Genomic DNA, 12695 nt, shown 5'->3' on the forward strand with positions numbered 1-12695 from the left:
TCTCTTTTATGATAAAAATTGTGTATTCTTATTGCTTCTTGGGTATCTACATCTCTCTCTTTTGTCTTATTTCTCTAACTCTCTTTTGTCTATTATTTTCCTTGTTTCATGTGTTTGTTGGGATCGTTTGATTCCTTTGTATCGTCAAAAAATAACCTAGTATTTTTTCTTTGTTAGAATTTGAATTTGAAACCTCTCATAATTCACTTCATTGACTACTAGGTCACACTCTTGAATGTTTACCTTTTGTCAAATAATGAGCCGCATATAGTTATTCCTCTTGTTGGTAGTCATGCAAAAGGATTTCAAAACAAACATCCTTCTTTGTCGGAAATGTGGCCATTTAAGCATATGCAAAATCAAACACTTTTGTTAGGATACAGAATAAGCTCAAAATGCGAGAATGTAAGAGAAAGAGCAAGCAACTAATTGAATGGATTGATACCGAGAAAGAAAACATATTTTCCTTGATAGTGTGAAATAAAAAGTGTATCTTTAGTGAAAAAAATGTACTTAAATACTATTATCGAAGATTTGATTATATCTCTCTCAATTTTAAATCGCTTGAACTTAATAGAGTTTCGATGTGGACATAAAAATGCTGCCGTGAACTTGAAAAAACAATTCCAACAAAAAAATGAAGATCGGGATCAAGAGCTCAAGCACAATCTCAATGCATAATAACAACTAATGCCTTTTTTCGAGGAATGTCTTCGATATAAAATTTTATTGCATCTCTATTATGCGAGTTGTTTTGTCTGTATTCATCAACCGAAAACCTAAAAATATAAGAAGTGAGCTTTTTCAAGAAAACATCTCTCATGAAAAAGGCAAATTTGATACACATCCATGCAAAATTGTCCAAAAAACCAATTCAGAAAATCATTGCTATATTCTTTGGTGAGTACAGAACAATGAAGTAGAAGGGAAAAAAATGATATATAGCTAATTAATCAAGGGAAGGAAATATTTTTACAACTTCCTATTTCTTTGTTTGGTTTGATAAGAGAAAAGAGAAAATTAAGGAGACAAAAAATAATATTCTTGGTACACTTATATATCTTTTTCTTTATAGAGGAAATAAAACAAATAGATATGTAGTTGTCTCAACTCTTCTAGTAGCATTTTCCCTTTGACTCTAATTTTACACTTTTCTCATTACCTGTTCAATTTTTCTACATTTCCCTAAATGCAAAACAAATTAAAATAAAAATAACGCGAAAAAGGAGAAAAAAGTGAGGCTGAAAATAGTACTAGCAGCTAAAATCTCCTCTTATCTGAGCTCGCAAACAGCAGGGCAGCTGTTTATTCCACTCCCATGGCCAATTCTGCACCTTCTTTATTATAGAGAACAAATTCTTTGAAAATCTTGGCCCATTAATTCAGCACCAGAAAAGAAGAGACATGGCGTTAGTCCCACATTCCCAAGTCTTCTCTTCTTTCCCAGCCATCAAGTCTGGCCCATATCCCAAAATCATGAAATCTAGAACTCTCAAAATCTCAGCTTCCAATAACTCAGAAGATAAGCCTCAGGACCAGAAGGTTGAAACTGATCCTGTGAAGCTTGCATTTTTAAAAGCTAAGGCTTACAAGAAAGAAACTAAATTAGATGATAAAGTGGTGCCTTCAGCTGATAAACTTGCATTGGACAGTAACACTGTACAAGAAAGTGAGACAAATATCTTCTTACTTATTTATATGCTTTCTCTATTTCCCTATCTTTTTCCAAAATTCTTCACTTTACTCTTTTCAATAATTAAACTTTCGCCATGATTTTTGGACAATTTTTTCTTTGAATGTTTACTGAGAAAAGTTTCCGCCCTCTACTTATATTCAAATGATTAATATATTCACGTAAATATTTTTTGTAGAAATTAGTAAGCTAGAACTAAAAAACCTTCAATATGGAGTTGTGAAGGATTTTTTTTTTTAAGTTTAATGCAATATGGATGTGCTTAGCATTTTATATTGTGTAATTTTCTTTTAACTGTAGATGGATTGTATGGATATTGTAAACCATGGTTAAAGGATGTAGCTTAAGAGTTATACTTCTAGTAGTTTGATCAAGATTATTTGGGGTTGTTTGGTTAGGGAGATTAAAAAAAAAATATTCCCTACATGAAATGGCATAATGTTTGGTAGGAGGGATTATAAAAAATAAATTCATTCGTGACTGATGCAGTGTTTGGTTGGTTGTATAATAAAAATAATAGCCGCATAACTAAAGCATTGTTTAGTTACTGGTATTAGATAGTACTTGTAGTGCGAAAATCTATGTATTATTTTATGTGATATAGAACATGAAATAAGAATACATGTATTAGTAATATGGAGATTAAAATATCTACTGTCTAAAATTAAATACAAAAAATTCATCAAATTAGGTAATCTCTGCATAACATTCTCTGAATTGTTATTCTTTACCGTATAATGTTCCCTTCATTGTTATTCATCCCATAAAGAATTAATGCATTATAATCTCAGCAACATGTGAACCAATGACCCTTTAGAATTTGATTGTTATGCAAAAGATAAGGGCTTTATTATCCTCCATTTGGTGCATCAACGTTATCCTTTGTAATCTGAGTTGTATTCAATTGAAGGCTGTGAGTTTTTTCTGTAGGATCAAATAAAGGGAATGGAGAAAGTGACAGAAATGCCTTACCCAAAAAGAGTGTTAGTAAGAAGGAAAAGTTGACGATCTCAAGTAGTGATTTCGTGGGGCTTGGTTTTTCTGATAAAAAGCAGAGCAGGGGACTGCCTGCTGGATTGGTTCCAATAGTAGACTCATTCCCTGAAGGAAACTTGCCTGATGTAGAGATACTTGTTGGGGACACAAGCAAGTTTGTAGATACTGAGACATCAAAGTCAAACCGCATCCAAGAAGATGACACAAATACCTATAAGCCGAAGGTTTCCACATGGGGAGTTTTCCCCAGACCAAATGACATCTCAAAAACTGTAGGTTGCCCATTATGACTTGTGCTTTAGCTTTTTGTTATGCATTGTCTTCTTATTCAGTATGCTTCGTGTTATCATTATCTACTATGATTTCATGGAAATAGCAGCTTTTACTGCTATTGTAGGATATGTTTATTTGAGTGTGTTCTGGTGCAATTAATGTTTATGCTTTCTTTGATATGCCCTGAGTTCAATGTTTTATGAAATAGCAGTAGTTTAATTTCAGTGCTAACTCCCGATTCCAGAACCTCACCAATTTGACCATGATTCTTCCTAAAGCAGAAAGTTAATCAAAAGTGAAACAGTAAATGCAAGTTTGGAGAATTAAGCTCCATCAGGAAAGATACAATCGTTGTAAAGTACAAAGGAAAGATATTCATAGAAAGCTAAGCAAAACTGGATAAATGACATCATATTACAATCGTCTCTCCAAAAAATGAACAGGCTCATTGTTTGGAGAAGTAAGCTCCATCAGTTTCTTGCATTACGTTGTAAAACAATCTGTTTGTCCATGGTATTTCAAAAATATGCGTAGCATTTAAGGTCGGGGATTTTATTGTGGAAATTATCTGGGGCTATTATGTGTGTGCAATAGATGAGTACAATTGACCATTACAAGCATTTTTAATGATGGCTGAATCCCTGTTGATAGCTCCGGTGCAGCAGTAGAAAGTAATGAAGGTAAGCTTCAAGTCAGGAATAATTTTAAAAGAGAAGGGGTAAAAGTAGAAAACAGGCATGCAAAATGATAGTTTACTCATCTGGTTAATATTGGAAATAAGTGGGTTTAGAGCTAATAAAAATTGCTGATGACGAGTGCATGGATATTTTCAGGAAATTGCAACTCAGCTTAATCCATGCATGAAACCTTATTCTTTTTGCAGTTAAGAATGACAAGCTGTAGTATCTGCAAATGTTTTGTTGCTAGGAGATTTAGAAAGCAAAGGCTGCTACATAGTGTTAATCTCCGTGGTATAGAATATTCTGATTGACAACTTCCAATTTTCGGTGTACTGACAATGTTTTACAGGAGAGTTTTAACTTTTGTAAGGATACACTTGAATAAGAACTTTCTCTCTTTTCTTTTTTGGTAGTAAGGGTGGATTGGGAGAGCGATTCTCTTTGTGGTAAGGTGGAGCAGGATAAAAAACTTACTCATTACTGATTACTTCTAAAATAAAGCACTGTTTAATGGTTTCTTGGGTAGTGATACCTTATTAGTTTGGTATGTTTTTGATAATTAGCATAAAATCGAACCATCTGACCAGCAAGCTGCAAAAGGTTAAACACTTGCCATTATTCATTCTCGGCATTAGCGTATAAATATGTGTGTAGAGGTTGCATTTCATCTCTTTCTCAGCCTTCTTAGCCCTGGCCCTCCTTGCATACTGCCAGCTTTATGAAATTATTTCTCGTTATCATTATGTTGGACTATGCCTCTCTCTATCAAATTTTAGTTTCTTTGAATACCCCGCTCTCTTAAACTAATGAATGTAGTTATTTATGCAAAACACTATGAATAACCTTATTGCTTATTTGGAGCTTAGTTTGGCGGTGGAAGAACTATACGTCCAGGAGAGGCACTTGAATCAGGAGAAGAGAAAGCAGCTAAAGAAGCACGTACGAGGGAGCTACTTGCTGCCTACAAGAAGAGAGTAGGCCTAAGTATTGATCAAAACGTAAAACTTGAATGTGAGAAGGTATAGTTTAACTGCTACTGTTATTTTTCTTTATATCATGTTCCTTAATGCATCAGATTTCTTTCATTAAGGAAAATACATTTAATCTGCTTCTTATTGTTCTTGAGAGCTGATGCAGAAGTCTCATCATTTATACATAACTTATGACTTTTCAGCATATAAAAGCTGTTGTACACCATCCCCAGTTCTATGAATTGCCATGTTGTTGGCGACTTGATTCGATAAACACCATACTTGTTAATTCAAGTAGTTCTACGAATTGCCATGTTGTTGGCGACTTGATTCGATAAACACCAGACTTGTTAATTCAAGTAGTGGAATTGAATGTTTTTTCCAATCATTTCTACTTTGAATACATAAACCAGAGTCTGATTTTGAAATGAAGAGGGGTATCTTGTCACATTGTCAGTCACTTAAATGAATGAGGAAGATTGATAGTTTTTGGAGGGTTGGTACTGATATGCTCCGTATTCTCACAAATCCATTTAGATGGACTGAAATTAAAGGTTTTAAGACTTGGAAATTATATCATCGCCGTGCATTTTCGAAAAATTTATATCATCGCCATGGCCCTTGGTGAGTGGGATAAATTCACATTACCATCAGATGGAGTTAGAGAACCTCCGGGATACTGGCCTTCAGAGCTCATTATAACTTAAGCACACCTACCAAGCAGTGTAATTTTCCTCGATTTGATGATGCTTTGGATCTCCACATTCCAGTGGTTAATTAGATATATTTGCAAATCCAGGCTATTGTAGATTATATTTAATTGGGCCATGAACAAGAAATAGTGAAGCTAAATGCTAGATGTGGACAATTGTTACATTAGTCCCGAAGTAGTAAAAATTAACTTCTGAAGTTTCTACAACTGACATCTGTGTTTTTGCATTGGCGGGTAATCTTGAATGAACTTTTAGCATTAAGGGTGCCAACATTTCATGTTCATGGAGAGCCATTTTGACATGCGCGAATGGTGCATATAAGATTTATTTTACAAAAAGCATGACATTACCGGCAAAACTATGGTTAGAAAGACTCACTGGGTTTGGCAATGGGACGTGCGAAGGAAATGGAATGATATTGGTCTGATTTAGTTATTCTCTAGAACCAAATAGTCCAAAAAGTCCTCTATGGACGACATGCCTTTCCATTTGTGTTTCTTAATGCATTTAAGAGGCTAGATGTGGTTTCATTTCCTGAATTGACAAGTGGTAAATTAGACCAACGACTTACCAACATGATTGAAATTGATTGAAGCACGCTTTTTTAAAATGGATTTACTGACAAATACTCCATCCCTTATAAGCAAGATAAACTGAAAATTAAACTACTTCAGAAACTTATGTTTATGGTTGATTTAGATAAGTTAATAAACTATGTTGAAGGAGTCCTTTGAAAGGGAAGAGTGTTTCTAGTATTATGCCATTCTTATGCGGGTTTATATTCTTGATTGATTGAGAATCATGAGGTATGACTTACTTCTTAATTTTAGTATTGTCATGCTTAGGCACTGAAGGATGGCGACTCTTTCATGGACCTTGGCAAGCTCAGGGAAGCACTACCATTTTATGAGAAAGTTATGAATGAGTTGCCATTTCAGGTGATTTCTTGTACTAGTTAGATATTCTTCAACCTTATAAGCTTGCATAATTTATGCATGTATCATTTTTTTTTTCCTTTCCTTTTCACATCTGCATTTTATCCAACTTCATTGTCTGTTATATGAGTAAAGGCACAACTCCCTAAGCACTCTCCTGCAAATGACCCACATCCGTCCACCAAAAAAGAAGGAAAAGTGCCAATTTCACACTCAAATATCTTTTGGGGATAAGGATTGCATATATGAACATTATTATGATAAAAGAGGCCTTAAACAAGTTGATTTGCATGCACATAAGTAACGAGGACTAAAGTAATAACTCATACTTTTTTGTCTCTCTTTCGAATGATGTGAAAACTTAAGATTTGCTTTCTCTTTTGAATGTGAAAACTTAAGATTTGCTTTCTTACAGAATGAATGCCCTGTTTCATGAGACACTAGATACATTTGTCTTACTTTTATACTTAACATAGTGTTATCCTGTTTTTAACAGAAGCGTAATACTTTGTGTTGTCCTGTTTTTAACAGAAGTGTAATACTTTGTGTTATCCTGTTCTTAACAGAAGCATAAAGTAATATAATGCAAACCTGAAGGCAATTGGAACTTCTCTTCACAAGTACATTTGACATTGAAATATATGACATAATGTTTGTGCAGACTGAACTTCATGGATTAGCTGCACTGCAGTGGTCTATTTGTCAAGACTCGCTTCGTAGGTTTGTCATCTGTAGTTCTCTAATTTTCCAAGGGTTTAAACAAGTTCTTATGAAATGCCTGTCTTTATCTGTTACAAGAGTAGTTAAAGAATTTATGCTAAAGAATTCCAGCTCACCCAAGAGAAAAGAAAAAGGAAAAGAGAAAATGATGCTTTGCATTGTTCTCATATGCTTTCTACAAGGGGAATAACATACTGAATACTGATATGTCCATCACGTTTTGCAGCCATGCCCATATTCCTTACTCACTAAGCCATGACCTACTCTTTCTGACAATTCTAAAATATAACATGGCTAATACTCGGAATGTTAAGAGAAAGTATGAATGATTATATGTCTCTCTAACAAGATCAAGTGCTTAACGCTTAAGTTAATTAAATGTTATGGACAGAAAAATCTCTTGTCACCGTGAAGTGTCTGGATAAAACTAAAGTTATATGAGCATGCACTGGAAGGTTTTCTTACATTATAGAATCTTCATAATATAAAAGATAGGTGTTAATCCAGTTATGTCAGAGTCCAGGGAAATTGGAGCTCTAGAACTTCACTGTGGATTGACAATTGTTGCAGCAAACTCTTGTCATTTCATGATCTCTATGATGTTTTGAATGTTAAAACATTTAACTGTGAACTTGCATTTGCATTTTTGGCCTTGTGCCTGCTTCTAAGACTGACCATTCAAATCCACATCATAATTGACAGGTCCAATGAAGCTCGTATAATGTATGAGAAGCTTCAGTCTCATCCTAATGGTCAAGTGAGCAAGAAAGCAAGGCAATTCATGTTCAGTTTTCAGGTAATAGTTAGCTATTCAGGGAGTACAAGTTGTGCATCAAACTAGAGGGTAAAGAACCATCGAAAGTTGAAGTTTAAAGCACACTTGATTTCAGCCAGGAATTTATACAAAATGATTAAAAAACAATGCTATTATGTCATAGTTGGCATCTGAACCTGTGGCCTAAAGTAACTTTTGAACCGCCTTTACTACTAAACTAGAATTTCCCTTTTGTCGAGAGAATTCGACATCAAAAAGATATTGTTAATTGCTCTACTTGCGTAGTAGAATTTTCCTACGAAGGGGATACAATTGAACCCCCTTCCCGTCACCGAGATAACATTGAAGCTCTCAGTATATCAGAATTGGACCATTGGCTTTTGGTTGGATCTTTTATAAGCTGGAAATTCATATATTTGAAATCCTTGATAAGGAAAATGTTTGGTATGAGTACTCAAATTGTTTGTCTTAATTGATGGCAGGCCATGGAAATGATGAAGGTAACTGGCTCAACATTCTCTTCAATGAATCTTGGCTATCAGAATTATTTCAACGCCTTTATTAGGGATAAAGTAAACTATTCTTTAAAAGAGGATGAATCTGAAGAAGGTGCAATCCGACAGGCAATCCCTTACATTATATTTCTTCTTTTCCCTATTTTTATTGTGTTACTAATTGCTCTACGAAAAGGTGTATAAACTTTGTATTTCACATGCTTAAATAGCTAGGTAGTCTTGGAACTTCATCATTCGTTTGATCTTAACCTTCACATCAAAGGGTGAAACCTAATTTATATGCTATTATGGAACTTCTATTTTGTAAAATATTTATATAAGTGAAATACATTCGATGAAAGACCAATTACTATTATATTTGCCACTTTACTTAAAAATGATTACCACTGTGATAAGTATTGATGATACTATGATAGTGAACCAAAGTTCCACCATGAGTTTAGAAATTCCTTTCATGTAACCTAGTTTTTATGTAGAAAAACTTGACCCGCCCAACCTGCCCAAGGTGGGGCGATCATTGACCCACCCGTTTATTGAAATCAACCAATCTTGACTCACAACATCGCAACTCATCTAAAATTGGGATGTTTTTTAGCCCAAAAGCGATCCATGAGTAACTTTAATAAAATATCTTACAAACAATTTTTTTTTGTTTGATATGTTATATACGATCATAACAAAAGAAAAAAAATCTTATTTGTTAATTAAACAATTCATAAGAAAATAACACACATTAATTAAAGCATGATAAATGTTAGGCTTGTTGGGCTATGTCCCAAGTTTTAGTCATTCATCTCAGATCAATTAACTTTTGAAGAGTTTATTCACCCGCCCATTTATTGACTTAGCCCGCCTAAAATCAGTCCAATCCGCCCATTTTACACTCCTAAATTTAACTGATACTTGTAGTTGTTTTAAAGTCATCACTTGCACACAATTATTGATACTTAACGCGAGATAACTGATTATCCGCAATTGATGATTACATCAAACAATATATTTTAGCTTTAGCAATTAAAAATAAAAATAAAAATACATATTACTTAATTATAATTAAGAGAGAAGTGTGCGTTCCATTGAACTTGTATTTTACGTTCATTAATTTGGCATAAATACTAAATGCTCGTAATTTTTTACCAATTATATGCAATTAAAAACAAGACAAAAAACTATCTTGAAACAAATGAAAGGAAAAGAAGAAAGAGTAACTCAAAAGTCCAGTCAATTATGCATGCATTTGACAAGACATGACAGCACCATGCTACTTCTATTAGGAAATGACTTCGATTTATATCCACATTTTTCATGGGCGGTACGCAACAAGTTAGGGACAAAAAAAGTGACTACTTATATAATTGAGTTAGCATCACTATCTTATCAAAATACCATAATGAATTACTGTAATCTTAATATTATCAATCACTAGTTTGGAGTAAAATAATGGAAGTTGATACTGTAATTCTTATAGCATTATAGTTTGAACGAAATTAAATTTGCAAATTATTTTTTGTCTTTGTCCTCCCAAAACTAAAGAGATGCTGATATAATAAGTTTATTCTTTTTTTTGGTCTGATAAATACTTCAGTTTGCAAAGCACGGTGACTAAAATACATTTGAAATATATAAACAAAGAATTCAACGTCAACCTTGTGTGTAGATAATTTTAAATTTTTAGATAATATTAAAAAGATTACTGTCTTAGTTTATTTGATTCTTGACAACGAATTATTTAACCTAATTTAAGAGTATGGAAGTCATTTGGCCATCAATTAAGAATACAGTTACAATATGTAAAAGCACTTCAATTAATCGCAAATATTCTTTCAACGAAACCAAATAAGTTTAATTATGTTACGTATAGTCACTTCGTGGAGCCGTTTGATTGGGCAAATAATTTCTATATTTAGCATAGCTAGTACATTGTTTGGTTGCTCAGATAAAAAGAATCAATCTCCTCACTAAAATCAACATAATTTGCACCTCGATTGTTTGTAAATTTGTTTCTTCTTATAAATTACACTCCACTATTATTTTATTCGAGATAAAATATGAAATAGAAAAATGTATATATTAGCAATTCATGAACTAAAACTACTGAAATAACAAAAGATACAATCATCTATTCAAATTCATACGTCTTATAATATCGTCTAACAGAAATAATTCTTATATTATTGAATTACTAATTTTAAATTATATATAAATCTCTACATCATCAATTTCTGCATAACTTGTTTCCGAACTCAACGACTCCTAGATATTCAAGAATAATTCAATGATCAAAATAAAAATATCAAACATGATCATTATTCAAGAAAAAACGTTTAGCACAACTTTTTTTTTCTACCTTAAAGAGAAAGCAAAGAGAAAAGAAGTGCGGAGTGCCTGGAAAAATCTGCTGTACCTAAGACGCTCCTCCTTTAGGTGGGTGGTCCTACAATAGGCAAGCTTTTTGGCCGACCATTAGCTTAATTCATTTTTTGTGACCATTTCCACTAACTTTTTTTTTCCTTTTCAAAAAAGTAAAATAAATATAAGAGCACTTGGATTTTCTATGGTCAACTAAATCACCCTAGAATACAAGATTTGTCTTCTCCATATTCTCATTTCTTTACTTTCCTTTATCTAATCTAATAAAATAAAGCAAAAGAAAGAAAGAAAGAAAGAAAGAGAAAAAGAATCCTCCATTTTCAGCATCATCTCTGATATTTTATATTTTCAAGAAGTTCCTCTACATGTTTTAGCTTTTTAATTAGAATAATGATTTTTTATACGGTCTAATACTTGAAAACAAACGATTTGGGTATATTAAAGATCTGCATAATCAGCTAAACTATATATTATGCTCCCTTATTTTATGCCATTATGGTTGGCCAACAAAGTTGATCTTTAACTAAAATCGTTACTCCTATCATTGTCATTTTTTTTAAAAAGGATGATTTTGTTTATAACTTATAATTTTTTTAAGCTTCAAAATATCGTGAATTATTTACGTATAGAACTAACAAATCTCATCCCAAAATGGCAAGTTATTTTACTGGATAAAGCCATCCCTTAACGTATAAAATTAGGGTTATTTAAAAACCGACTAAACCGACCGAACCGTACCGTACCGTACCGTACCGAATCGATTTTTAGGTTTTTAAAAATAAAACCATAGATTCTTATATAAATCTACAGCCGTACCAATAATTATGGTAGATTTTTTATTTTATAAAAATAAACCGAAAAAATATCGAACCGTACCGAATAAATTTATATGTGGAAAATATATTTATATATTAAGTTTAAAAATAATAATGCATTAAATTTTTCTTTGGGCCATGAAATTATGAAAATGGTTACAAGCCAATAAGTAATTAAAATCAAAATCCTAAATTCCCAAACCTATTATGCTACTCCTATTGAAACTAAATTATTCTTAGCATATTTACTAGCAAGACACAAAGTATTCTAGCAATTATGAGTAGCAAACTACAATGTATTGAATTGAATATGTTTCATTTCGTCTGATTTAGATTTATAAATATTTAATCTTCTATAGACTTTATTCTTGAGTCCCAACTTGATTAATATCTTTCCACTCGTGTGATTTATCTTTTCTTTGTCCTTGCTAGTTTCTTTTACGCTGCTGTAGAGTAGTGGATGGATCTATACTCTAGCCATCTTTCATGTTTCTTAATTCATCACCATTTAAATACTAAAACTGCCTAGAGAGTTTTGCTAAGTCCTATAAAAGTATGTATATTATTGCATTCTACTTTTACTAATGACTTTTACATGACATTTAAAAAAATACCAAAAATTAACCGAACCGTAGATACCGAAGAGAAACCGACATGGTTGGGACGATTTCGAAAAGTTTAATTTTAGTTATACATAATAGAAAAATCGAAAAATTGGTATGGTACAAATTTTATAAAATAACAACCCGAACCGAACGATTGACACTCCTATATAAATTGAGGATACTTCAGTCGTTTAATAAATACATTACACTGGAAATCTGTAATGGCTCATCACTTAATACTTTAACAAATCAAATCTCCATTATGCCATATGTTTGAGTTCCCTTTCCTTGTCACATATCACAATAATACAAAACCAGAATGACCATAAAAAGAACCATCAAATGTTATCGTGGATTGATAAGTATTAGTTCATCTTTAATAAAAAATCTCGGGTTAAAGCTCCGAGTATGAAGTCACCTTTGGTAGGTTACGCTTTACCAAAATGTAACTTCCACTCATACAGGATATTAAATGGGAACCAGAAAAAAAGAATGAGCATAAAATAAGCCAAAAGGCACACAGGGACCCATGACCTCCCAATTAGTGCAGGTCAGCATCTAATTCTTATCTTAACCTTAATATTATTAATAACTTCCCACATGACAAATCAAACACCAAAAAGCAATAAGCACC

The 12695-nt window shown here is 32.8% G+C and overlaps 1 protein-coding gene across 1 annotated transcript; it reads left to right on the top strand.

Moving 5' to 3' along the window:
* The first annotated feature begins 1265 nt into the window (after positions 1-1265).
* LOC104117152 (uncharacterized) lies at positions 1266-8626 on the top strand. The gene is made up of 7 exons (XM_009628158.4): positions 1266-1669; positions 2624-2961; positions 4509-4661; positions 6172-6264; positions 6923-6981; positions 7684-7777; positions 8239-8626. Exons 1-7 carry the CDS (start codon positions 1405-1407, stop codon positions 8452-8454), a joined length of 1218 nt encoding a protein of 405 aa, XP_009626453.1. The 5' UTR covers positions 1266-1404; the 3' UTR covers positions 8455-8626.
* Positions 8627-12695: the final 4069 nt, after the last annotated feature.

This window comes from Nicotiana tomentosiformis, chromosome 1 (genome assembly GCF_000390325.3).
Source record: "Nicotiana tomentosiformis chromosome 1, ASM39032v3, whole genome shotgun sequence".
Classification (NCBI taxonomy): Eukaryota; Viridiplantae; Streptophyta; class Magnoliopsida; order Solanales; family Solanaceae; genus Nicotiana; species Nicotiana tomentosiformis.

Coding starts and splice junctions, on each gene's coding strand:
- LOC104117152 (XM_009628158.4), top strand. CDS start 1,405: ATGGCGTTAGTCCCACATTCCCAAGTCTTCTCTTCTTTCCCAGCCATC. Junction 2,962..4,508: donor CAAATGACATCTCAAAAACT/GTAGGTTGCCCA, acceptor TTTGGAGCTTAG/TTTGGCGGTGGAAGAACTAT. Junction 6,982..7,683: donor TGTCAAGACTCGCTTCGTAG/GTTTGTCATCTG, acceptor CATAATTGACAG/GTCCAATGAAGCTCGTATAA.